Source organism: Phyllostomus discolor, chromosome 8 (assembly GCF_004126475.2).
Source record: "Phyllostomus discolor isolate MPI-MPIP mPhyDis1 chromosome 8, mPhyDis1.pri.v3, whole genome shotgun sequence".
Classification (NCBI taxonomy): domain Eukaryota; kingdom Metazoa; phylum Chordata; class Mammalia; order Chiroptera; family Phyllostomidae; genus Phyllostomus; species Phyllostomus discolor.
This window is the reverse complement of record NC_040910.2, coordinates 110,521,130-110,547,389: the sequence shown is the minus strand read 5'-3', so window position 1 is coordinate 110,547,389 and position 26,260 is coordinate 110,521,130. Positions and strand designations below refer to the sequence as shown.

The 26,260-nt window shown below is 60.9% G+C and overlaps 1 protein-coding gene across 1 annotated transcript; it reads right to left on the bottom strand.

Annotated features, from left to right (window-relative positions):
* Window positions 1–473: 473 nt before the first annotated feature.
* SLC16A5 (solute carrier family 16 member 5) lies at window positions 474–12,588 on the bottom strand. The gene is made up of 5 exons (XM_028521075.2): window positions 12,443–12,588; window positions 9,126–9,381; window positions 6,433–6,576; window positions 3,156–3,965; window positions 474–2,087 (listed from the first exon to the last, which is right to left on the bottom strand). The coding sequence occupies exons 2-5, from the start codon at window positions 9,322–9,324 to the stop codon at window positions 1,849–1,851; spliced, it is 1,392 nt and encodes a 463-aa protein (XP_028376876.1). The 5' UTR covers window positions 9,325–9,381; window positions 12,443–12,588; the 3' UTR covers window positions 474–1,848.
* Between the last annotated feature and the right edge of the window lie 13,672 nt (window positions 12,589–26,260).

Below are 26,260 nucleotides of genomic sequence, written 5' to 3'. Positions count from 1 at the left end.
CCAACTCCCTCCTTTTCTACTCCATTAGGATGGAGGACACAGGACTTGGTAAAATGTGTCCGAGCTTCTCCCCTTCAGCTCACACTCTGGATGGTAGCCAAGCACAGGACGGGGCAGGGAGCAGAAAGGCAGTGTGGTTCTTCAGGATCAGGCTTTTCAAACTGGAGGAGACTTTAGCTCATCCTGGCCAACTTCCTCCTTTTACAAATCCCAGTGGTGGTGAACAACTTGCCCCAAGTCACGGAGTAAATTATGGCCGAGTCAAACATGAACTCGGGTCCCTAGTATCCCAGCCAAGAACCCTTTTCTTCGCCTCTGCACTACCTCCTTTGGCCATAAGGGGGCACTCCGTCACAGGGTCCGGGAGAAGACTGGACATCCTGAAGGATGCTTACTCATGCCAGTTGGGCATGTGGAGGAGGAAGGCTAGAATCGGGTCATGAAAATACAATCAATCTCCTGATAAGGTTTTCTTGGAACCTGGCTGAGCCTGAATCAACAAACGAGGTCTTGGGTGTGAGCAGCCCCGGCCAAGCTGGGAGAAACGGAGCGTGGGAGGAGGGCTTATTCCAGGTCCGTTTTCGTGCTTCATTAGTTCGCAGGTTTTACAGCCTGCTGCAGGAAACGTTTTTGTGTGTGTGTGTGTAATTCAAACAAACTGCTTTTCTGTTCCCTTGGTTGGTACCCTGCTGGGACAAGCCTGTCCTGATGACAGTGAGCACCCGCTCCTCCCCAGGGATGACCTCAAGGAAGGGCACCAGCAAAGAGTGTGTATGTGTGTATGGGGGGTGGGGAGGGGAGGCGGGAGGTCTCACCTCCGGCCAACGACGCAGGCCAGCAGGCCAGCAGGCCAACGCGGAGCAGGGGTGGGTTGGCAGCCGGCCCAGCCAGCTACTGACCCCTGGCCGGCACCTCTGACACAGCAGGGTGCAGGGAGTGGACGGGCTTCTGTTACAAAAGCAGCTCTATTTTCAAAGAGGTCGTTGGGCCCTGGCTGGCGAGCCTTAGCCTTTCCCTGGTTGGTCACGTGTCTGGCTTCCTCAACTCCAGCGCTCATCTTCCCGCCAAAACACCAGGTGGGGCAGGGGAGGAGGGGAGGAGGGGAGGCCCTGGAGCAGGCTCTGCGGACCGGGCAGGGGGCCCCTCAGACTTCCCCGACTTTGGGGCCCGAGCGAGGTGCTCCCCTCCGATCCTCTGTGCAGACGGACGCCAGGAAAGGCACTCCGCCCGACATCCAATCCGCCCAAACCCCGCAGCCAGGCTGCCTCCTCGGTGTGGCCACCCGCTGCTGCAGGCCACGCTCGTTCTCTCCCGAGGTCCTTCTTCCCGAGGTTCCAGTCTGTCGGTCGGAGGCCCAGCAGCGTGCTGGGGGCAGCCCTGAGGGCAAGGGCGGGGTCACTGAGAGGGGGCAGGCGGGAGGGCTGAGGAGGAGGGGTGGAACCGCGTGGATGTCAGAGAAGGGCGATGAGATAGCATCAGCGGCATCCAGCCAGACCGGAAGGGCTGCTGCGTTGAGCTGTAGCAGTAGCGGTGGGCAGCCAGCAGAGCGGGGTCGGGCGTGACAGGCCCAAGCAGGGCTCAGCCCCACCTTCCTGGGCCCAAGCACCCTGGTGCCCAGAGGAAAAAAAAAAAAAAAAAAGGAGGAGGACTCGCTCCTTCATTTGGCTCATTGGAAGGAACCCTGAGTCTTCAGAGGACGACCTCGAAGGTCACAGCCCCTGGCTGCGTCCCAGCGGGCGGAGCCTGGATGGCCTTGGGTTCGGGCATTCCGGGCGGCGCTTCACCTGGTGAGGCAGCTGGACATCCTGTTCTCGGGCGGAGGCGGCGGTCACTCACCGACCTTGGGGCTCAGACGCTGGTCACGTACATGGTTTCCGTCCACAGCTGCCTCTCTGCACTGTCTGTGCCCTCCCCAGTGAGGGCCCGCTCCGGGACGGCCTCCTTGGCCTGCAGGGCCTGCTTCTCCTGCTTCTTTCTCCGAAGGGCACAGAAGCCGCCAAGCATGAAGAGGGCCGCCGAGAGGAGGAAGAAGCTGGACATGTAGAAAACGTAGCTGAAGTTGCTGTCAGTGCTGTCCAGGAGAAACCCTGAAGGACGGAGAGCAAGTTAGGCCGCTGCCCTGGCCTACCAGCCCCCCACCAACTCTGCGCCCTGCAGGTGTGGGGACTTTATTTTTATCTCTGTTGGAGCCCCAGTACCAGGAATTGCAACTGACGCCTAGCAGGCACTCGCTAAATCGTTGTTAAATGAAAGGGGAAGAAGAAACACTAAACCTGCTCTAGCCCGGGCCAGGAAGACTCCCGGGGCTGGAGAGCACTTAAGGGCATGCCTTTCTGACCCTGGTGGCTGGAAGCTGAGCAGACGGGGGCCAGTGGAGCCCGGGACATCTGCTTGGCCATTTCCAGCAGCCCCCCCCCCCCCCGCCCCCACCGCCCATCCCCGCCAGGTTCTTCCGCTCAGAGAGCTCTCTCTACTTCTCTACTTGCTGGCTCAATGGCACACTCGGGAGAAGACTCCCCATCATCTTAGTGGAATGGTCGCCGTTGCGACCACAGATATGTCCCTTTGCTTTAACCCCCAGTGCTGCCACCAGAAGGGAAGTCCGCGCACCCAGGGACCGGCACAGGTCCCTGTTGCAATGGTTGTGGCAGGTGCTCTTTTCTGCATTTCGCAGGTGACACTGTGGGTCAGAGAAGGTAAATGACTGGGCAGGTTCCCACAGGCAGGAAGTGGGAGAAGCAGGATGTTAATAGCAGCAAACCCTTGCTCCATGCCAGCTTCCCTGCTGAGCTCTTTATGGCATAACCTGTGACCCTCCCAACCAGCCTGCCGGGTAGACTCTATTATCTCCCTCACTTTGCTGATAAGAAAACAGAGGCACAGAGAGAAACACGACAGAGTCAGGTAAGCCTGATAAGCAAACCCCTATTTTTAAGTGTTCACACCCCAGGTGACAGCTAGGAAATAAGCTGGCGCCAGTCCCTTGGGACTCTTGGGAGGAGGACAGGCTCCAAGTCCCCGCTGCTGGGGTCCTGGACGGGGCCCAGAGCTGCCCAGACTGCTCCCTTCCCTCCCCTCCCCTCCCAGGCCACACCCTCAACCCCCAGAGACCCTCCCTCCCTCCCTGCCTCGGCCCCGCCCCTCCCGGGCCTCACCAGCCAGGGGGGGAGAGATGAGGATGGAGATGCTCTCCAGGATGGTGCAGAGGCCCAGGGCCCTGGAGAAGCGGTCCATGGGGACAATGTCCATGAGGACCTGGAATAAGAGGGCGCCGATCATGCTCATGGACATGCTGTACACCAGGCAGTAGCCCACCAGCACTCGGAAGTCGGCCGACACGGTGCACACCAGGTTGGTGAGCCCGTTGAGCAGGACGGCTAGGCTGAACAGGTACTTGCGGTAGCTGGCGAAGCCCTGCCGGCCCGCCAGCAGCCCGGCCAGGGGCCGCAGGAAGATGTTGCTGAAGCCGATGATGGAGACGAGCACGGCCGCTCTGTGCTCGTCCACCCCGTGCCGCACGGCGTAGGGCACCAGGAAGACGTGCGGCAGCAGGAACCCGAGGACCATCCACACGACCCCCAGCGTGAACACGCGGTAGCCTGCGTTGTGCCACAGGATGTCGAAGGCCAGGTGGCGCAGGGTGAACCGGCCACATGCTGCCAGGCAGCCGGGAGCGGGCGTCTTGGGAGGCGGAGGAGGGCCATTTGTGGTTTCAGGAGCCGTGCCGGTGGCCACCGGCCTCAGGACGGCCCCGCAGACACAGCAGTGGAGGAACACCCCGCCGAAGACGAGGAAGGTGCCCCTCCAGCCCAGGTGCTCCAGGAGGTGGCGGGAGAGCAGCGGCCAGAGTGTGATGCCCAGGGAGACGCCCACTGAGGCCAGTGCGTTGGCCAGCGCCCGCCGGCGGGTGAAATAGAAGCCCAGGACGGTGATGGTCGACTGGAAGCTGAAGCACAAGCCCAGGCCTACGGTGGAAGAGCGGAGACCAGCTCGAGGGGGGTCCGGGGCCGCCCACTGCACCCACAGTGGGGACCGCAGGGCCCTGTCCCACGTCTGCTCTCCTTCCCTCCGAGCCCGGACCCCCCTCCCAGGTCCCAGGGACTCAAGGGAGACTCAGCCTGGCTTGCCTCCTCCCTAGGCCCTCACATGTGCCCCCCCCAAAGGCTCCCAGGGACACACCAGTCCCCTTGGCAAAGCACCCGGGTGATCTTTAAAAACTGAAGTCAGCCCTGGCTGGTGTGGCTCAGTGGATTGAGTGCTGGCCTGCAAACCAAGGGGTCGCTGGTTCGGTTCCCAGTCAGGGCACAGGCCTGGGTTGCAGGCTGGGGCCCCCCGTAGGAGGCGCATGAGAGGCAAAAACATACTGATGTTTCTCTCTCTCTTTCTCCCTCCCTTCCCCTCTCTCTAAAAATAAATAAATAAATAAAATCTTTAAAAAAACACCCTGAAATCAAATTAAGTCTCTCCCCTACTTAACACCGTCCAGAGACTTCCCATCGTGCGTAAGAAGAAAGTGTTTAGCCCTGGCTGGCATAGCTCAGTGGATTGAGCGCGGGCTGCGAACCAGGCATCGCAGGTTCGATTCCCAGTCAGGGCACATGCCTGGGTTGCAGGCCACGGCCCCCAGCAACCGCACATTGATGTTTCTCTCTCTCTCTCTCTCTCTTTCTCCTTCCCTTCCCTCTCTAAAAATAAATAAATAAAATCTTTTAAAAAAGATAGAAGAAGGCGTTTACTCTGTCCCAGAGGGCTCCACGCGATCTGGCCCCTGGCCACTCGCCCTGCCACTGATGACAATGCAGCCACATCAGCTTCCTTCCTCTGGACACCACGCTGTTCCCTACCTCAGGGTGTTTGTTGTTTCCATTCCCCCTGCTGGGAACATACCTCTCCTGATTTTGTCCTCCTAACTCAGCTCAGACGCCACCTCCCCGTCCAACTCTGGGCCTGCCCCAGTGCAGCTGAACATTCTAGAGAGAAAGCTCACAACTGCCCATGACCACGGGCCGCAGGCGGCCTCTGGGTTGCCCGGGATGCCAATATGTGTCCCTCGTCCATTTACTCCCCTTCCTCCTGGATGACCCCCAGGCTTTCTTCCTCTTGACTCTCCACACCTCACCCCTCCTCACTCCCGGCTGACACCTGCCTTCCCGCCTGTGACAACGGGCCGTCCGACCTCCCCCTTGATGCCAGCCCTGCATCTTGTCCACTCACAGGCACCTCTCTCCAGCAATGTCCCCCTCTCGCATCATCCGTTTTCTCTTTTCCAGCTCACTCTCCTTCATCGTTGTTTCTCCCATTAAAAACCAAACCAGCCCTGGCTGGCGTAGCTCAGTGGATTGAGCACGGGCTGCGAACCAAAGTGTCGCAGGTTCGATTCCCAGTCAGGGTACATGCCTGGGTTACAGGCCATGGCCCCCAGCAACCTCACATTGATGTTTCTCTCTCTCTCTCTCTCCCTTCCCTCTCTAAAAATAAATAAATAAAATCTTTTTTTAAAAAGGACCAACTTTCCTTGTGTTTCCAAAATATCCCTTTAAAAAAGACAAAACACAAAAAACAAGCCCTCTCCGGACCCCACGGCCTCTTCTAGACTCCGGCCTGTTGTTGCTGTGCTCCCCTGACACTGCAATTTCTTGCAAGTCCTTATCATCTCAGATGAACCAGATTTCTCTCCTCCCGCTCTCGGCTGAACCCGCTCCCGTCAGACCGTCACCCCCAGCTCTGCTCCAGAACTGCTCTTGCCTAGGTCTCCAGCCTCGACATCGCCACATCCACACAGTCCGGTCCCTATTCAGTCTGAGCTGTCGGTGGCTTGACACAGTTGGTCGCTCCCTCCTCCTCCTGAGCTGTCTTCGTTCCTGTTCCCGAGAAACCCCACCCCTGTGGTTCTCCTCCCTCTCTGTCCCTTCAAATGGCTGCCCGTCTCACTACGACGGCACCTCCCCCCAGCCTGGCCCCTCCCCCCTACTGACCACCGCATTGCTCCTCAACACCCCAGGGCCTTTGCACTTGCTGCTCTCTCTGCCTGGACCGCTCCTCCCCACACAGCCTGGTGGCAGACTCCCTCCATGAGCTCTCCGCTCGCCCAGAGGGCGCCTTTGCTGCAAGGCCCTCGCTCCCGCCTCGTTGAGAACCGCGCTCTCCCCCCAACCCTGCCCGTCTTTCACGGTGGGCGTGCCAGGCGCTCGCCCTATCCACTCCTCTCACCGCGGCCCGCCCGCCTTCACCCTCAGCCGGGACACCGTCAGGTCAGCGGTCCTGTCTTCTCGAGCACTTGCCCCGATCAGATACAACCCTTCCTGTGTGTCTGTCCTCCCCTCCCCCCACCCCCGGCTCTCTCACGGGTTCCCTCGCTTTGCCCGCCCTGACCCCTGAGCCTGGCGCGCTTTAGCAGGCGTCCAGCAGTTCTCCGGACAGGAAGACAATCACCTGTGAACAATCCCGTTGCGATGTAGAGCTGGCTGAGGGTGTGGCTGAAGGAGCTGGCCACCATGCCCAGGCAGGCCAGCACACCCCCTGCCATCACCGTCGCTCGGCAGCCGAAGCGTCCCACCAGGATGCTGCACAGGGGGCCTGTGGGGCGGAGGCGGGAGGAGCAGGGGTGAGGAGCCCGCCAGCAGGGGGCAGCGGACTGAGCGGGTCTGGAGGGAGGGGCCGCAGAGTGAGGCTGGGAGGGGGTTGGGTCCCGCAGGAACCGGTCAGGAGGCCTAAAGGGCATCATCAGCCCTGGATCCTGGTGCCCACTCTGCCACAGACTGGCCAGGTGGCCTGGGCAAGGCTCTCCCTCTCTCTGCCTCAGTTTCCTCTGCTACAGCATGAGGGATCAGACTGGGCGATGGCCAACCAGACAAAGGTCCCAGGGGCGCAGGCCGGGGACCTTGCTGCCCTGGCCTGAGGCTGCTTCCCGCCGCGTGAAACGGGCCTGGCTCACGACCTCTGTGGCCACTCCTCACTGGGGGTCTCTCTCAGAGGGCGGGGGTCCTGGGCATCTAAATCGTGGTGAGCATCCCCAGGCCCTGCTCCTACCCCACCCTCAAGAAGACTGGCCACAGCCCCCCCCCCCCCACCTATGCAGAGTGGGCAGCCGGGGCCCCAGACCACTCTGCAGCCCCCGCACCAGCCTCCGGAGAAAATTGGGTGGGGAACCTCCCCCTCCCCCTCTCCCCATCCCCTCTAGCCACCACCTGTCTTGCACCCAGATGTTTCGCTTCTGTCTGGAGAGGGGCCTGTTTTCCTCCACCCCACCCCCACCCGAGGGGCTTGCTTCCGGCCCAGACCGGGAGGAGGAAAAATGAGCCAGTCCTGGCTGGCTGCTCAACACCTTGCGAGGCCCGCTCCCTAAGGGCCCTGCCCCCACGTGCTCATAATGGAGTTTCCAGGAGAGTGCATACACTAGGGGTGCATGTGCATGTGTGCGTGTGCGTGTGTGCACGCGCGCACGTGTGCTTGGGGTGCAGAGGGGATCTGTGGGTGGGAGCTGCTATGAATTTGGGAGTGCAGAGGAAGTGAGCGGCGCATCCTTCAGAGATAATCAAGCAGAGGGAGGCAGCTGCAGGGGGAGAGGCGAGGCTTTGGCATGGATGTCACCACGGACCCGCACGTCTCCCCGCCACCCTGCTTTGACCCGACTCAGGAAAGGTGATATTGGGGAAAACCCTGAGTCATGAGTTGGGGGTGGGGCTGGGACAGGTGCCAGCCTAGCTGAGGGTGCTGGGGCAAGGCACCGGGTGTTTCTTTGGCAGGGGCGCGCTGCCTCTGCCCCGAAGCCGCTCTGCAACCTTGGGCAGGCCGTGCACCTTGTCCTCACTTGCTTTCTTCCTCTTTCAACTGTGTCGGTGCCGGCGACACCTAGGGTCCATGAGCCTTTCACATTTAAAGCTTCTATCAGACTCTGAATGAGCGTGGGCTGAAGGCCGTGTGTGTGTGTGTGTGTGTGTGTGTGTGTGACAGACACAGACAGACCAGACATGCAGGGCTCCCAAGCCAGCTGAGACGTTGGGGACTGCTGGGGGACAGCGAGTAAATCTGGCCGGGGAGTCGGGGTCCCCAGCGGATGCCCGGCTCCCAGAGCCCGGCCCACAGGCCTCTGCAGCTGTGTGGAAGGAGCCCCCTGCAGTTCCCACTTCGGCACCTGCCTCCCAGGTGAAGAGGCCGTGCGGCCGGGCCAGGCCTGGCCTCTCCCCTTGCCCTGAGCCCGTGCCCTCAGCCCGCGCCCTGGGTGCCAGGTTTAAGAGTTGCTCCAGCAAAGGCAGCACCTACCACAGGCTGACCTCCCTTCCCGTTGGAAGGACAGAACTGGCAGGATAAGCAGGTGCCAGGTGGAGGGAGTGGCAGGAAGCAAGCACACCCCTGCATGGGGAGCCCTGAGGCCCCATCAGCCCCCACTCCAGTTGACCCAGCCCCCTCCCCCTGGAGGCCGCTGTCTGCAGGGTCTCCCCCCGGAGAGCAGCCAGAACTGAGCCCACAACTGTGGTGGAGAACGCTCCTGGGTGGCTCCTGACCTTCCCCTAGGGCTGGGGTCCGGGTGAGGTGGTCACGGTCCCGGAGGAGCCAACGAGGAAATGTGAGGGCTGCCTTCCCTCCATCTCCCCAGCCCTGGCAACCCCTCCTCTGCTTCCTGGGGAGAGACGGGGCTTTCGCCCTGTCCCCACCCTGCTCCCGGCGTCCACAAAGAGCCGGCTTTCCCCCCCTGAGGCCTGGGAAGGTCTCCGGGATACGAATCATTCACGCTACTTAGGCCTCCGCTCTCAGCATCAATGAGTGTCCTGTGCTCTTCCCTTCCAGCCCACATGCGAGGTGGGCGGGATGCTGGGTGCTGCTCCCAAAGGGCAGGGTGGAAACCAAGGTTCAGGGTGACCTCCCCGCCGCTCCCGGGGGCACTCCTCCCCCAGGGGCCCCTCAGTATGTACCCTGGGCACCTCCCTGCCTTCACGCCTCCGCAGCCTGGCCCCGCCCCGGCGGGACTCCAGCCAGGGGAGTGGGCCCCACCGAAATCAGGTGAAATCTCAGGGATTCATCTGGAAAGGCAAAGCCTGTGGCCTCTGACAGGGGGACCCAGGAGGCCAGGGAGGTCACGGCTCTTTCCCACCGCTCCCCGCGCCTCCCTCCTCAAGGCTGCTTACCGCCGGCGTGGAGCATGGCCATCAGGGTGGAGGGGAACCAGGAGGTCTCGCTGTTGCTGGCCCGGAACTCATGCTGCAGTTCGGTGAAGAAGATGCCGAGGCAGGGGGGGAAGCCCAGGGTGAGGCCCTGGGTCACCACGGTGGCCAGCAGGACGACCCAGGCCCAGGAGCCCTCCGCCCGTTCCAACGCCTGGGGCATCGTCTGCTGGGAACGCTGCCCCGGCCTCGAGGCCACAGCTGTCAGGGCCTGGGCTGCCTGGGGAGGGGACAGGATGAAGCTGCCGGCCCTCCCCTGGCTCACCTGCCACCTCTCCTGGGCGACTGACACCGTCCCTTCCTCTTGCCTCAGCGCCCAGTATCAGAGGAGCACCACCCACTCTGGGAGGCGGCCAGAGGCCCACGAGTTGGCCTTGGCATCTCCTTTCACCCGCTTCTCAGAGCCGGCCTGGCAGGAGGGGCGGGCAGGTGAGGGATCGGTGGGACAAGGCAGGTGAGTGGGATTCTTTCCAGTCCCACATCACTTAGGGGTCAGCAGGGGCCACCTCCTGTCCCAGCCTTGGGCCCCGCCCCCCCCCCCCCACAGAGCAAACACCCACCAGCTACTGAGTAGCTGGTTGTAGATGAAGCAGGTCTCTAGGGTCAGTGGGGTCCCACAGACCCCTCAGACAGACAGACAGACACACACACACACACACACACACGTCCTGAGAGCCAGGCTTCCTGCACACAAACACAGACTGTGGCAATGGCACACCAACAGCAAAGTCCACTGTCAGTGCTCTTGTGGGGCCCAGGGTGAGCGAGCCGGTGCAGGGTGCAGCCGAGGAGCACACAGAGCAGCTGGACGCTGGCGCCGGTGAGCAGCGCTCTGGGAGAAGGCAGGGCCACGCCCCGAAGCCCTCCGGCCGCGCCCTGCAGTGCTCCTTTCACGGAGAGCCGTGGCCCGGGGTCAAGGTCCACGGGCACACTGAATAGTGAGCGACCACTGGCAAGGGCCTCTCGGAGCGCCCCTCACGCGCGTAACACGCACTCACAGGTGGGTGCGCAGTCACAGTTAGGCACATTTCAAGACGCAGGTTCGCACACAGGCGCGAGGGTAGACACCCGCTTACACAGACACACACAGACAGACACACGCCCCTCACACCTGCGGCTCAGCACTATCTCAGGCCCTTGCCACCACTGGGCCAGTCTCCCTCCCGCAGAAGCCACCATAGCCAGACCTAGAAGCCCCAGGCCCCCTGCCCAGAGGTGGAGCCCTTTCCCAGCCCCCTCGCTCCATCCCGGCTCTCCCTGGTGCCCTCTGACCTCACACACACAGGGCTCCAGGGCCAGCGGGCGACGGGAGCGACTTCCGCCGCCGTCACGCCAAGGGGCCCACAAGCGATTGCCCCACGGCCTCCCTCCTTTCAGCCCCAGGTCTGGGGAAAACCCACAGAAACCCAGGACACTCCCGGAAACCCCCTCCGCCGGCCCACACCTCTCCCCCAGGCCCAGCAGCTGTATGAGGGCGCCTTCGCTGGATCCACCCTGAAATGACTCCTTCCCTTGTTTCTCCGGGTGCAGCCCTGCCCAGGCAAACGTCCCATTCATCCCAGCCCTCAGGGTGCGAGCACTCGCGTGCGTGAGTGAGAGTGTGAGCGAGCGTGTGTGTGGCACCTGCTGGCCTCCTGGCTCCTGCCCAGGACACTGGCCCTAGAGATGCCCTCAGCCCCGACCCTCCCTGCCCGGCTTCAGGCTGGGAAACCTCAGAGGCCGCTCCTCTAGCACACTGACTTCCGTCCCTTCCACGATTTCTGTTCCCTCAGCAAGTGGAAAGGCCACCAGTGCCACCTGATCCTCTCTACGGTGACCTGAATGTCGGTCTCCACACCCTTCTCCATAGCTCGCCCCTCCTCCTCCCTGACACGCCCTGGCCCCTCACCCTTCTGGGACCTGCCACTGTCCAGTCTCCCCCCCCACCCCCGCAGCGGGACCACCAGCCTTCCTCTGCAGCCCCCACCTCCCCCTGCCCTGCCCTCCCTGCTGCCCCTGCACCCCCAAGCTCCGTTTCCCTTCAGAGCTGCAGCTCACTGTCGCCCAAGCCAGAGGTGGCAGGGAGGAGAGGAGGCTGGAGAAGAAACAAGTGGGGGGTCTCAGTGGCTGGACCCCAGCCACCAGCCCCCATCACCCCCCACACAGCTCTTCTTGTTCATTCTCTTCCTGCCCCTCCACGGACAGGTCCCTCCAGCCACTGCTTGGTAGCCACTTCCCTGGGCAGGACCTCTGGGGACTTTTGTCCAGGATTCTGGCTTTCACTGCGGCGTGGCCGGCTCCTCACAGCTCCTCCTCCCTGGGGCCTCCTGGGACCATCAGCGTCTAGGGACTGCTAAGCACCTTGGTCCTCTCTCTGCTTGTGGCAACCCTCCCGGGTTAGGAGAGCCCTGGGGACCCTCTGGGAGCTCCCAGACAGACCCAGCCTCAGGTTGGGGAAGGAGAGGGCCTTCCCCTCCCACACCCCCAGCAACTCCCAGGCCACACACATAGCTTTTAAGTCCAGCCCCTCCCCCAGCAAGCTGCCCCCCCCGCCCCCACTGCCACTAGCTTGCCTACAGTAGTGGGTCCTTCTCCAAAATCCTTAGCCTGAGAGAAGTCGGACCGGTCCTTTAAGATTCAGCCCTGAGGGCACCCCTAGGAAGCTACCCGGACCCTCACCCCCAGCTGGACTAGACCCACTTCTTGTTTTCTCTCCTTAATAATGGTTTTCCAGCCCCAGCCAGTGTGGCTCAGCAGACTGAGTGCCGGCCTGTAGACCAAAGGACCGCAGGTTCAATTCCCAGTCTGGGCACACGCCTGGGTCGCGGGCTGGGGACACGCGAGAGGCAACCACACATTGATGTTTCTCTGCCTCTCTTTCCCCCCTCTCTAAAAGTGAATACATACAATCTCTTTTTAAAAAAAACAGTGGTTTTACCCCTGGCTGGCATAGCTCAATGGATTGAGCGCGCGCTGCAAACCAAAGTGTCACAGGTTCGATTCCCAGTCAGGCCACATGCCTGGGTTGCAGGCCTTGACCCCCAGCAACCGCACATTGATGTTTCTTTCTCTCTCTCTCTCTCTATCTATCTCCCTCCCTTCCCTCTCTAAAAATAAAAATAAAATAAAATCTCTTTTAAAAAAACAGTGGTTTTTATACTACGCTGGAGTGGTTCCATCCTTTGTTTATCGTGCCCCCTCACCTGTGCCCCCTCCCCCTGCTTTTACACCGTAAGCATCTGTTTCCGAGCTCCCCCGCCCAGCCTCCGGCAGAGCACGAAAGTCATCCAGGTGTGACCCACCTGCGTCCCCCAGACGGAAGGCAGGTCCGGTACGAAGGGCGACCTGGCTCCGTGGCAGGCAGGCCCATCGCAGAAGACTCCCGCGGCGTAGGCACGAGACGGGGCTGGGGGCTCGGGCTTCGCCTGTGCCCTGGCTGGGAGACGGTCTTGCCTCTGTGCACGGAACCATGAGCCACCGTCGCCGCCTGCGGTGCGGGTGGGACACGGAGGGAGATGTGGCTGCAGATACCTCACTGGCACTTCCTGGGCCGCGAAGTGAGCCGCCTGCCACCCACCTCGGCCCTCGGGGGCACCCCCACGCCCCCACCCGGAGGGGACCATCTTCACGACCAGGGGACGATGCCAACATGGCATTTCTTGTCCTCCCGTCGTCACACAGCCTCCAGTCTGTGTTCAGGCCTCCTCACCAGGTGGCAGGCGCCTGGCTACGCCCCCACAATCCTGTCCTGCCCGTCTGGGTTCGCAGGCACGGTCAGAAGGACCAGCGGGTGCTCTCAGACGGAGTTCCCCGGCTGCCTCTCGGAGTGGAGAGGTCTCTTTCTCCTTCTCCCTTTCCCCAGCTCTTCCCACCGTCAGGGGGAAAAGGGCAGCGATGGGCCCCAGAGCGGCGAAAGGATGGGCAGCCCCGAGAAGCCCCTGGAGACCCCTTTCGTCCGTCACCAGACCACCTACTACGTGTCAGGCAGGAATCCGAGAGCCCAGAGCCTAGGACACAGGGCGGGAGGCAGTGGGGCTCCCCGCTGGGCCCGGGGAGCCGCAAGAGCAGCTTGAACTTGGGGCCACCAGCCCTCCAACCCCCCCCCCGTCCCTGGCAAGGGCCCCGGAAAGAAGAAGTTAATTCCAGAGGTCCGCAAGCTGGGGCCAGTCTCCCCGTCCCTTCTGGGTCCCCCGCACGTGCCCCACCTTTCCCTCCGGGCCCCGCAGACCACAGCCTGAGAGGGGGATGGGACGGGCAACAGAAAGCCATGACCTCTGGTCACCCCGGGCCGGGCCGTGTCCTCGCCCTCGGGATCTAGTTTCCACTGGGCTTCCCACCCTCCGCTGGACGGCGCCGCTCTGGGTGGGGCTCTGCTCCCGCGTGCCCATTTCAGGCCACGCCTCGGGGCCGCCCGTCCCCTCGTCCCCTCGTCCCCTCGCTCCCCTGGCCGAGGAGGGCAAGGAGTCGCTTGGGAGAGACGCCCCCTGGGGGGATTCCGCAGCCACCCAGGGCTGTGGGAGCCCTGGACCCGGGACAAAAAGGCTTTTCCGCATCCTCACCCTCGACAGGCGGGAAGGGGCCGGGGAGGCCCGGAGCTGGAGCCGGGAGGGTGTGCCCGGCGCAGACGGAGACCCCGGCAGGGGGCGCCTTGGGAGCCGTGGGGGGCCCGGGAGCCCGCTTACAGGCTCGCAAGGGCCCGGCCTACCCACAGCTCCGCTTCGCTCCCGCCGAGCGCGACTACCTGCGGCCCCGCCCGACCCTCCGGCGCGGACAGGCCAGACGCCACGGCCAGGGGGAGGCGGGCCGCCGGGCGCCGGTGGGTGGGACCGCCTCGGGGCCTCGGGGTGTAGGGGCGGGACGCCTGGCCTTGAGGTGGGAGGGCGTGGCGTGGCCCGGGCCGCCACCCCTGCTCCCAGCCAGGTTCCCTCCCCGGAGGCGCCAGGGGCCGTCCAGCAGCCGGGGTCTGACCCTGGCTCGGCGGGTTCTTTTGCATGTCGTTAGCGCGTCGTTTGCGTAGAGCATAAGCTGGCTCTTCAGCTTCCCGATTTGAGAGTCCCGGGTGCCGGGGCCGCGGGAGTCGGAGGGCGGGAGCGAGTGCTGAACCCGATGAAGAGACTCCATCTCCCAGCCGGAATGCGGTGCAAGGCCAGGGCGGAGGGTTCCTCCTTTGGGGGCTTTAGATGCCCAGGGCTCCTTCCAGTGCAAGCCTAGAGCTTGGAGGGCCACGCCCAGGGTACCCCACGCACACAGCTGAGGGGGAGCAGAAAAGAAAGCCAAACCCCTCAGGCCTGGGAGCTGCTCAGAAGACGCCCACCGTGCCCCAATGCGCCTGCAGAACCACAAGGCCCCCATCTTCTCCCTCAGCTAGCCAGCCCTTGACACGCACTGTTGGAAATGTACTCAGTTAAGACAGAGCTCCAGTAACGAACACCGTCGCCCTGGCCTACGGGTAGACACGTGGACCAACGGGCTAGAACTGACAATAAACCCTGACATTTACGGCCAACTGATTTTCCGCAGGAGTGCTGAGACAACGCCATGGGGGGGGGTCTCTGCACCAATGGGTGGGGGAACAACTGGACGCCCACAGGCGAAAGGATGAGGCTGGACTTCTACCTTGCCCCACGTAAAGGGGAAAAAAAAGGACCGCAGAGGGAACTGTGGGGATGAAAACATAGGAGTAAATGTTCACGACCTTGGACTAGGCCAGGGGTTCTTCCCCGCGGCACCAGAGGCACAAGGGACAAGGGAGAAACCGCACGCCCGGTGGACATGGACCAAGTGGAAAACTTGTGCACCCAGGGGACACCGCCCGGCAGGGAGAAGGTGACTCTCAGGACGGGCGACGGCGTCTGCGAACCGTGCACCGGAGAGGGGGCACTTGCACCGAGAACTGGTACAGCTCAGCGATGGAAAGGCGACCTCGCTGGCAGTGGGCAAAGGCCCCGGGTGGGTGGCTCGCTCCCCGAAGAAGAAGACGCACAGCTGGCCGACAAGCCCGCGAACGCAGCTGCTCTGCGTGCGAATTCAGCAGGGAAGTGCAGGTTGGCCCACGAGGAGACACCACGTGCCACCCGCCAGGATGGCTCAACTCCCGGGCATCTCCTGCGGGAGACGCTTGTGTCAGGAGGTAAGGGCGTGCCTGATGTCCTGAGTCACCGCTCTGCCTGGGCTCATCCTGTCGCTGCCTCCATGCTGGCGCTGGCTCCGACACGGCGGGAGGTTCAGTGTTAACTTGAAGGTCTCGGGGGGGGGGGGGGGGTAAACCTCGGGCGGAGGGGTTGGGATCTATTAAGATTTATTTTAGGATCCTAGGGGACTCGATGGTAATGGGAAAAGTATAGTAAAGATTACACACACAAGCCCTGGCTGGCGTAGTAGCTCAGTGGATTGAGCACAGGCTGCGAACCAAAGCGTCGCAGGTTCGATTCCCAGTCAGGGCACATGCCTGGGTTGCAGGCCACGGCCCCCAGCAACCGCATATTGATGTTTCTCTCTCTCTCTCTCTTTCTCCCTCCCTCCTCTCTCTAAAAAATAAATAAAATCTTTAAAAAAAAGATCACACACACGTATATGTGTATATATATACATATATATATATATATATAAAGATTTATCTTACGGTCCTATAGAGACGAGCCCAGACCTTGGGGGTCCTGTGTGAGGGACAGAGAGGGTCAACTTGGGGGTCTGCATCACCTTGGCCGTGGCCTGGCCGGCGCTGTGAGCGGCAGAACACACCCCGGGTACTGAGAACAGGCCGGACGCAGCCTCCTGCCCCCTCCCTGGGTACTCTGGCAGGACCCAGGGACTTCCTGGAGCATCTTACCCTCTCTGAAAAGATCAAACAGGGAGGTTTCCCAGGGACGCCACTGTCCTCTGGGGAGCCCCACTTTAATCTTCAACCTGTACTTCATTGAGATGAAATTGGTAGATTTGTGAGGGCCCTGCCCCCCCCCGCCCACCACCACCCTGGACTCTGGGTGCTTCTCCCGTGTGAGGTTCCCAGCAGACTGGGCCACGGTCAGTGTGGCTGCGGCACTCGGAGCCAGGGCCTTGGGCACCCACGGGCAGTCCCCAGCCTTCCCCAGCCTCCCTCTGTGACTCTGTCCCCTGAGAGCAGGTCTCAGCACGCAGGCTGGTCACCAGGCCCAGTTTGGTTAGGGCCTCTGACAGTCATCAGTGGGGGGTGAGTGACCAGGGACCCAGACTGGGGGAGGGGGTCAGCATACTATAGATAAGGGGACGGAGGCACGTCCTGGAAGAGAAAGGGAGGCGCTTGCTCAAAGTCACAGATCTTTAGAAATTAACAGTAGATCATTGGTACTTAATAGCATCATTGCCACACACCAGTAATAACCACCTCCATCGCATCCCATGTGACGTGGAACTCCCTGAGAGCTTTGTGCGTGTGTGTGGTTGTGCTCTCCTGGAACACTCTGTCCTGCTGATCCTTGTTTACCTGGTTGGCCTGCAGGTGCCAGCTTAGAAGCCCCTTCCTCCAGGAAGGCCTCCCAGACCTCCCGAGTTGAGGCAGTAATCCTGCTGAGCATTATGTGTCCTCCCCACTAAGCTCCCTAAGGCTTGCCCTGCTGATCAGTACTTCCCCGGCTCTTAGCACAGGGCACAGCGCAGCATCATAATTACTCTGATGACAAGGGTCCCACGTATGCCACATGGTTCTCGGTGCTGCCCAGGTACTGACTCATTGGCTGAATGAAGGGATTGAGTATCGCTCACCCAAGTCACTCCCCCATTCCCGGGTCTTGACACTCCAATCCTTGAGCCTGGGGTCCTTTAAAAACATTTAATTACTTGAGCCCTGGCTGGCATAACTCAGTGGATTGAGCTCAGGCTGTGAACCAGGCATCGCAGGTTCGATTCCCAGTCAGGGCACATGCCTGGGTTGCAGGCCACGGCCCCCAGCAACCGCACATTGATGTTTCTCTTCCTCTCTTTCTCTCTTTCTCCCTCCCTTCCCTCTCTAAAAATAATAAATAAATAAAATCTTAAAAAATACATTTAATTACTTGAAAGCTCTGGGATGGGCTCCTGGTCCCTTTACCTCTGCCCAGCTCTCGGCCTCTGCTGGGACCCCCTGGCACACCTGGCATAGCCAGGGCGCCCTCTGCTGGAAGAACGGGGACAAGGTCTGCTCCAGCTCTGGATGCCCGTAGGTGGCTGGGCAGCTCCGTGCCTGCACCTGCCAGTTCAACAGCCCCTTCTTCGCCCGCTGCAGGGCACTCTCTGTGTCCTTTCCCCACGTGACCCCCTCTGCCTGTCTGCACGGCGCAGGTGGGAGCTTGTCAGCTGGCCCCCGAGGCCTAGGCTGTGCCGCCCAGCTGGCTATTTCCCCCAGGACCCCCTGAAGTCAGATCTGATGGGCATAGTCTGTCCCAGGGCTGGCCATAGAGGCTGGCCGTGATGTTGGGGGACCCACTCCCCCACCCCACTCTACTCCAGCCCCGCCCTCTGGGGGGGTCCAGAGATGCCCTGATCTCTCCCGTTCAGGGGCAGCGGGATGCCTATTGCTGAGGCCGGGGCTGGGGCACAGGACAGGGGAACTGCAGGGCGACCTCATGCCTCCTGACCTGGGACTGTCCCTGTGAGGAGCCCTGTCCCGATGTCAGCTGTGTGGGGAGGGGCGGCAGCCCTAAATCAGGCAAGCGGCCCGCCTGGAGCCGCCGCAAGCCCGGCACAGCCCACGCTCCGACGGCCCCGCCAAGGGAGAGGCTGTCGGAGTGGTGCTCGAGGGGCCACCTCTTGACCTGAGCCCCCCACCTTCCCTGCCTCCTCCTTCCCCGCTCTCTTACCCAGACTCTCCTCCAGCCCACACTCTCTCTCTCTCTCAAGTTCCGCCCCTGCCAGCAGGTCTGGAGACTGTCTCGTGGTCACCCTGACTCAGCCTGTCCCCGCGCCACCTTCCTCCGTGGCCCAGGCCTCGCCTCTACTCCTTGACCCGGTCGGTCAGGGGCCTCATCTCCCAGTCCGTCCTCCCCTCTGCAGCCTCGCTCAAGTCTTATCTCTTCCTGCCACTGGGCCGCCTCGGGCCCCCGTTGCCTGGATGCTGAGCCTCGATAGGATCTCCCAGCCCAGCCCCCCTCTCCCCCCGTCTGGACTCATCTCCAGAAGCATCTGTGCTCGGGAGCCGCACCGGAAAGCCTCGCTTCGCCCACGCCTCAGCGGGCTGCGGGCTGCACACGCGGTTCCCAGCTCTGTCAGCCCGTGCGTGAGCCCATCAGCTCACCCGCCAGACTCTTCCCCTCCCCTCGACCCCACTCGTCACCCTCTTACCTCCCGCCCGGTGCCCTCGTGCCCTCGCCTCACCGCCAGCGCCCTCCCTCTCGCTCAGCCTGACCCCGGCTGCCCAAAGCCCCCCGGATTGTCCTCAAACAAACCGGCCCCTGCTGCTCCGCGGAGGGCCTCGCTCGGCGGTGCCCAGAGCGCTCCAGAATCGATTTCGCATTCCTCCTGCGCCCTCGCCTCCTTCCTCCCGGTCTCTGCCCTTCCTCTGCTCAGCCCTGACCCAAGTTTCAAGTTTCATCACCTCCCTGCTCCCACTCAGGTGCTGCCCCGCTGCCCTGCATAATCCCCACCGTTTGCAGTGACAAAGGCCAAGGGCCACCTCCTCTGGGGGGAGCCCCTGATGCCACAGCTTCCCGAGAGCAAGGACCACTCAGGGGACTGTCTGCTCTGGGGTCTGCAGGGCCTGGGAGGACCGGACACGGGGGGTGGGGGGCCGAAGACAATGGCTCTTCATTCTGCCACGATCCCAGAGGCCTGACATCCGAGATCAAGGTGCTGGCAGGGCAGGCTCCTTCTGGAGACTGGTGGAGAATCCGTTCCGTGCCAGTCCCCTCGCTGCTGGTGATGATGCACCTTCCTCGGTTACTGGGCTCGTCATTCCAGTCTCTGCTCTGTCTTCTCTCTGTGTCTGTGTCTGTCTGTGTCCATGTCTCCGTTGTCGTATAAGGACAGCGGCCACTGGAGGAGGGCCCACCCTCCTCCAATGGCACCTCCTCTGAATCACCTTGTGAAGACCCTGTTCTCAAGTAGGGTCACATTCTGAGGTTCCAGGTGGACATGAACATGAGGAGGACACTGTTTATTAGCTTGCAAGCCACACAGAAAGAGGTAATTGGCCACGGTTGGCTGACTCCTGGTTTAGACGGTTCCGGGACTGATCTTTCTGTCCCGGCGTTGCTGGATCGCACGCTCCGTGAGGATGGGGGCCGTGCAGGTCTTGGCTCACTGTCGTGTTCCCACCGCCTGATACACGGGAAGAACGTTCCTCCCTCTTTTCCACGCCCCCTCCCCAGCTCAAGGAATATTTGTTGAATCAATAAAAATAGCCAGGGACACAGGTGAATTCACTAATGAGGTGGATACTATTATTACTTTACTTTTTCCCAGAGGAGCCATCCACAGCACAGAGAGGTTAAGTGACTTGTTCAAGGTCACGGATTTGTCAGTGGCAGAGCCAGGATTTGAACCCAGGCAGTCTGGCTTTGGAGTCTGTGTGCCTAACCACCACGTAGTGTTTGTCGAGGGCTGTCATGGAGGCAACATCAGCGGGACGTGGCCAAACAACCTGCCCCCAGCCCAGCCAGGCCCCGCCCTCCCACCCCGCAGGCGCGCCCTCCACACGCAAGTCAGGGTCGCTTCTCCAGGAGCACCCGCTGCAGGGCGGCTCCCGGTCACCTCTTCCCCAAGGAGGCTTGATGAGTGCGTGGGTGGAAGCGAGGGTCTGCCCACCCCTGAGCTGCTCTCTTGTTCCCCCCCCCCCCGCATCCCCCATGGGGGGGCCCTGTGCCTGGCCCATAGCCGCCACTCTGGGGACATCTGTGGGACATGGGAGCGATCTGGGCAGAACCCTAACTGCCTGCATCTCCAGGGCGTGTGAAGTACGGAAGTCCCCAGACATGTGTCCCGCAGGCAGGGACAAGCTGGCCATAAAGAGAGGAGGATTCCGCTTCCAGCAGTCCCTGGCGAGGAACCCAGGCCTCTGAATGGGCGCCCTTGGGTTTTTGTCGCTGGGTGGTTTACTTTGGCAAGGGCGAGCGGTCGAACGACTGTCACTCGCTTTTCACCTGAAGTGTGGGTGCGCGTGCACATTGGTAACAACAGGGACATGTGGGGCAGGACTCCTCCGAGCACTGCGGGACACTTGGTGTCCCTGACGCCTCCCCCTGGTCCGGGTCTGAATTCCAGCAATGCCCTCCAGGTGTGGGACACCCTTGACCCAGGGGAGGCCAGGGAGGCCGGTGAGGTTGGTGACCAGGCCTCAGAGTTTACAGAGATGCCGACGAAACTCGGTAACCAAGGTAACGTAATGCAACGTTTTTTCAAGAAAACAAGATCAAACAAACCAGGGCCAGGGGAGCAGCCGCCTGGCTTCAGCCGTGCTGGGCCCAGGCCCCCTCGGGCGAGTGGCCTGGGGCAGACAGCGCTGGCCCTGGGGCTGGCCTTCAGTCATAACTTGGAGATGCATCGTGGATCCGGCATTAATTCTGATTTTGTAAACGATTGCATTAAAATATTCCCTATCTTGAATCCTGAGATTTTTGGCACGGCCCCGTGAGTTGTGTGCCCAAGGCGGGTGCCTGGCCTGCCACGCCCTGGCTCTGCCCGAAACAGACCGCGTGGCGCGGCCAGCTGGGCTGAGCAGCCCCGGGAGTGCGTTCGCCTCGGCATACGTGAAGGGTGTCTCTGTCCCGGCCGTGTCACAGATCAGGAAGCAGGTGGGGAGAGGCGTGTGTCTGCCTCCTCCCGCACCTGCTGCAGGGTCCTGGGCCTCCCAGAACCTTCAGGGTGCAGGGGAAGCCGGGGTGGAGACGGAGGAGGGGTAGGCGGGTCCTCCGCACCCACCTGGGTGCAGTGGGCACGAGGGCTGAGCTGCGGGAGGGAGCAAAGGGGCGACCCAGGGAGAAGGACGGAGGTGGGTGAGTAGTCACACTCGGGTCTCCGACAGCCAGCCTGACCTGGCCCAGGACAGGACCCGCACCCCCCCGCCCCCAGCACTGCAGCCTCTGGAGGCTGTTCCTTCTGTCCTGGGGTCCGCGTTTATGGAGCACCCGCTCTGTGGCAGGGACGGAGACCGAGAGGAAGCGGCCAGCCTGCCCCCAGCCTCACGGAGAATTCCCGCCTGGAAATACCGAGGCGCCGGGAGGGACAGATGCGGGAGGGCCTTACGGGAGTGCAGAGCAGGGGACCCGGCCTGGCTTAGGAGACTTCTCCGCCAGCGTCCCGGAACACAGCCCCTCCTAGCGGGGTCTCCAGGACGGAGGAGGAGAAAGTAGTGAGTGAGTGGGCAGGAGTGAGACGGGGGTGCGGGTGGAGGAGAGCTCTGGGCAGAGGGGACAGCAGGGGCACAGGCCAGCGGGTGAGACGACCCGGGAGGCGGAATGGAGTGGGGGCTGGCGATGACAGCGACGGGGAGGGGCTGCTTGTGGCAAAGGAGCTGGGGCGGGAGGGGGCGGGACGGGGCCAGCAGGGAGATGGTCCACCTCCCTTTAGCCGGTGGGACCAGGTCCAGGTCGTTCCCAGGTGCCTCCCTCACAGGAGAAGTGCCCAGGGGAGCTGGTGTCGTCTTAGGTGAGAGGCCCCACTGCGTGCCGGGCAAGGGCCCTGCCCCAGGCCCCCACAGGCATCCTCTCCACCGCCCCCCTGCCCGTCCTGGTCCTGCGAGCAGCATCCCTGGGGTGAGGGGAGGGTCAAGGCTCATTCCCTAGGCACCTCCTTCTGGTCCTGCTTCCTGCACTCCCCAACCTGTGGGATGAGGCCAGACGGCCGGACACCACGGAGGCTGCCAGTGTCCGCTGCCCCCCCCCCCCCCCTTCTGACCATCCTGGCTTTGGGAGACACTGGGGAGTGACACAGAGGGAGCCACACCTGCGGCTTCGGCTGGCTCGCCACCTGCCACCCACTTCTAGGGGGAGGCAGGGAAGGGGTTCCGACAAAACAAAGCTATAGGCCAGGCTCCTAGGTGCCTGTGAACCCTACGTAGGGCAGCTGTGAACAAGCCGTTTTGCATTTTGAAAGTAACTTTGGAAAAGGTGCACGGAGTGAGGTGGATGAACACTGCGCACGGGAGCTGCACTGCCGTCTCCCGGGGGTCTGCGTGTCCACGGCAGCTCCTGAGCTCTGTCTGCTCAAGAGTGCTGGGAGGAAGAGGAGGAGGAGGGGCTGTCTCTGGGAGGGTGGGATTGCGGGTGGCTGGCTTTATTTTCTTCTTTGTTTTCGATACTGCATACATTTTCTGTAACAAATGTGTTATAGGAGGGCCGATGCAGCATCATGGTTAAAAAAACCAGACTGCCGGGGTTTGAGCCCTGGCCCCCCAAAGCGTGCTGCAGCTTCATGATCTCGGGGACGTCCTCCCACCCCCGGTCCTCAGGTTCCTCGTCCACACAGCGGGAGAATTCGCGGCACCTGCTTATCGGGTTGCTGTGAGGGTTGAGTGAGTTCATATTTGCCACGCACATTTCACTGGCCGTGACCAGGGGCTGGCGCGGAGGACGCGCTGGGTATTGGTTGAATAAAAGCAAAATTACTTCTCTAGACGATGCAGAAAGACATTTGAAAATGACCCAGGACAGGAACACAATCTTTTTGTAAGGAATAACAAGACACATTTTTTTTTGGAGAAACAGTCCTTGGAGACAGATTCTTTTACAGCCTGTTTGGGCTCACAGGGAAGCAAATACTCTTTGCGTGTGAAGGCAAGAGCAGGAAGGCATGAGAAGTGTGTGGGTGGCATTCCGGGGACAGTCCCCTCCCTGGTCCCAGCGCTGGAGGGGGAGGGGGAGGGTTCCCCGATGTGGATTTTCGAAGAGCCCTGGCTGGTCTTGCTCCGGAAGCTCTCCCTTCCCATTCTCCCCTGTGAAGCACGTACTGACTTTATGAGCAAAGAACACTGACATCTTGGTTTGCTGGCCAGCCTCACCGACGCGCCGTCAGCTTGCCATTCGGCTCTTTGAAACACCAGAACTCATTTGTGGACCCCAGGGATTGTCCCCTGGGGACCCCGATGGGTCTAGCGACTCCAAATGAGGAACTACTGTTTAAGAAAGAGAATGGCATCCCTCTTACATCCAGATGCTGTTTCCTGCCGTGTGACCGAGGGGGTGGCAGTGCCAGGATCACACCCCGCTCCGCCCAGGAACGGCATGTCCCTCGGAGCCAGAGGGTGTGGGTGGCCACCTCCCACTGTGTCAGCTGCCCAAGGGGAAGGAGTCTGAGGCCCACGCCGCTAGCCCAGTGGGCCCCAGTCCCCTCGGGTCACACATCCATGTTCTCAGCATTCGTACCTCTGCCCGCCTGGTGACGCAGAAGCCCGAAGGCCCTGCAACCAGGACGAATGAAGATTTGGGGGCGGAGAAGCGACAGTAAGGCATTTTGGAGAGCGAGAGCGAGAGCGAGAGCGAGAGAGGTGCCTCCTGGACAGCAGGGAAAGGTTTAGCTTAGGCTCCTACCCATCACCACAGGTGGCAGCCCACAGGGACAAGTGGTCGGAATCCGTGCAAACACTGCAAGGAGGAGGCTCAGCCCGGGCCCCCCAGCTGGGCTGCTCAGAGGAGCTGAAGGGCATGCCCCCCCCCACTTAACACCTCAGAGCACCCTGCTCCCCCATATCCTGCTGCAGCCAGCTCCGGAAGACCGCCTCCTGCTGAGAAATGGGGGTCACTGACCTCTCTGAGGACAGTCCTCCCCACGGTGGAATTCAGGCACAGCCCCGTGGGGCCCTAAGGGTTTTCTCCTGTGACTTGCCTCTCATTTCCTCCTCGGAGCCAATCATTAACTTTACCGAGAACCACTTGCGAGAAGCCACAGGGGCGATGGCCGGCTGCGGCTGGAAACACAGACGCCGCTCCCCCAGAGGGTCCAAGCATACACGGGGGACTTGCTCGCGATTTCCTCACGCGAAAGCTAAGAAATACGAATTCTCAATCTTTTAAAAAAAATCTACTTGGTGTTTTTCTGGGAATAATAAACAGAAGACTGCCATTAGTAAAAAATATACAAATGTAGATCCATGAGACTTAGGTGTTGAGCTGCCAGATTTGACTCAGGGGAACAAGACGTGTTGGAGGGAATACCGCAACAGAAACCCAGGAGGGCAAACGCTAAAATTGGTTAAACTGCATTATTTTTCCACCATAAAAATCTCACGGAAAACAGCGATTTTTTAAAAAGATTTTATTTATTTATTTTTAGAGAGGGAAGGGAGGGAGAAAGAGAGAGACAGAGAGAGAAACATCAATGTGCGGTTGCTGGGGGCCATGGCCTGCAATCCAGGTATGTGCCCTGACTGGGAATCGAACCTGCGATGCTTTGGTTTTCAGCCCATACTCAACCCACTGAGCTATGCCAGCCAGGGCACAGCGATCTTTTTTTAAAAAAATTTTATTTATTCATCTTTAGAGGGGAAGGGAAGGCGAGAGGGAGAGAAATATCAATGTGTGGTTGCCTCTCGTGCATCCCCCCCTGGGAACTGGCCTGCAACCCAGGCATGTGTCCTGACTGAGAATCGAACCACGATCCTTTGGTTCACAGGCCCGTGCTCAATCCACTGAGCTACACCAGCCAGGGTGGAAAACAACAATCTTAATGAAAATAGTTTTAGGTAAAAATGAAAATAGAAAAACTTGGAAACGAAAATTTAATTGCACTGTAAGGGAATAGATCAAGGAATTAAATGGGCTTAATGGAGTATCTCCAGGAGAGAGCTTTGCTGATGGAAATGCGTGTGGTGTGATTCTTGTTTTATTTTATTTTATTTATTTATTTTTAGAGAGGGGGAGGGAGAGAGAGAGAGGGAGAGAAACATCAATGTGTGGTTGTCCCTCACATGCTCCCTACTGGGGACTTGGTCCACAACCCAGGCATGTGCTCTGACTGGGAATTGAACCAGCGACCCTTTGCTTTGCAGTCTGACACTCAGTCCACTGAGCTACACCAGCCAGGGCTGGTTCTTGTTAAAAGCTGAGCTCTGGGCTGCCACCTGGCTTGGTGACCGAGCTGATTCCGCAGTACTCACACGATCTGTTCCAAACACCGTTGCTGCTGGGAGCCCCCAGCAAGCCCTGGCTGGAGAACCCGTGCGCGGAATTCCAGGGCTTGGGGAGGGATCCGCGCCTTCTTCTGCACAAGAACTCTTCCCTCTTTGAGATCCACTCCTGCCCTCTAACCACGGGGCCTCAGGAGGCCGTAGGGCCTGAGCTGCTTGCTCACCACGAACCGGGTGCTGTCTAACCCACCAAGCCAGTTTGGAGAGTAATTAACATAGTTCAGAAATAGATGTGGGTCTTTCATATCCAAAGATTTTATTTTATTTTTTAGACAGCGGGGAAGAGGGAGAAAAAGAGGAACAGAAACATCCATGCGCTAGAGATACATCGATCAGTTACCTCTCACACGCCCCCTGCTGGGGGCCCAGCCTGCAACCCTAACCTCTTCCCTTTGCTCCTGGGTCCTGGGAGCAACTGTGTCCTTCAGTCACTACACCTGTGACCCCTCAGTGTCCTCAGGCCCTTTCCCTTCCCCACCACCTGCTGACTGCTGGGGTCTCCGTCTCCGGTTGGGCCCTGGCTGACACAACCCTGCACCTTGTCCATGACCTTTCTGTACAGTTGTCTCCTATTTCGGGGTGCGGGTGCTTCCGAAGGCCTTTTGGGGGTCCCACACCCTGCCCGGTGCCTTAAGTGGTGGATCCTTCGCTTGGTTACTGAATGTTCACGTATCTCACCCTCTACCTTGCAGAGAACATGGGCACTTTTCTCTTCCAGGAAGGCTGTTTCCCTCTTAAAAACCACCTCACCCTCCTCCCCGTGTCCCTTTCCCGGCCAGCTCCCTGGTGGGCAGCCCATCTGTCCCACCTCCTGTTTCTCAGCACTGTCTGGTCCCTTCAGATTCAGTACGACGGCGGCGGGGGGGGGGGGGGGGGGGTGCGGGGGGGGCGGGGAAGAAGGCAGTTTCAGCAGCGGCGACACCAGGGCTTGGTGCAAGGCCTGCTGGGAAAGGGGAAATTCTCCTCCGGGGAGCAGCGTGAGAATCACGAGGGGTGACAGGGGCAACCAAGGAGCTCGTGGTGCGGGAAACACACACAAAGGTCTTAAGAT

Coding starts and splice junctions, on each gene's coding strand:
- SLC16A5 (XM_028521075.2), bottom strand. CDS start 9,324: ATGCCCCAGGCGTTGGAACGGGCGGAGGGCTCCTGGGCCTGGGTCGTC. Junction 6,577..9,125: donor GGCCATGCTCCACGCCGGCG/GTAAGCAGCCTT, acceptor TCCGCCCCACAG/GCCCCCTGTGCAGCATCCTG. Junction 2,088..3,155: donor CATCTCTCCCCCCCTGGCTG/GTGAGGCCCGGG, acceptor TCCGTCCTTCAG/GGTTTCTCCTGGACAGCACT.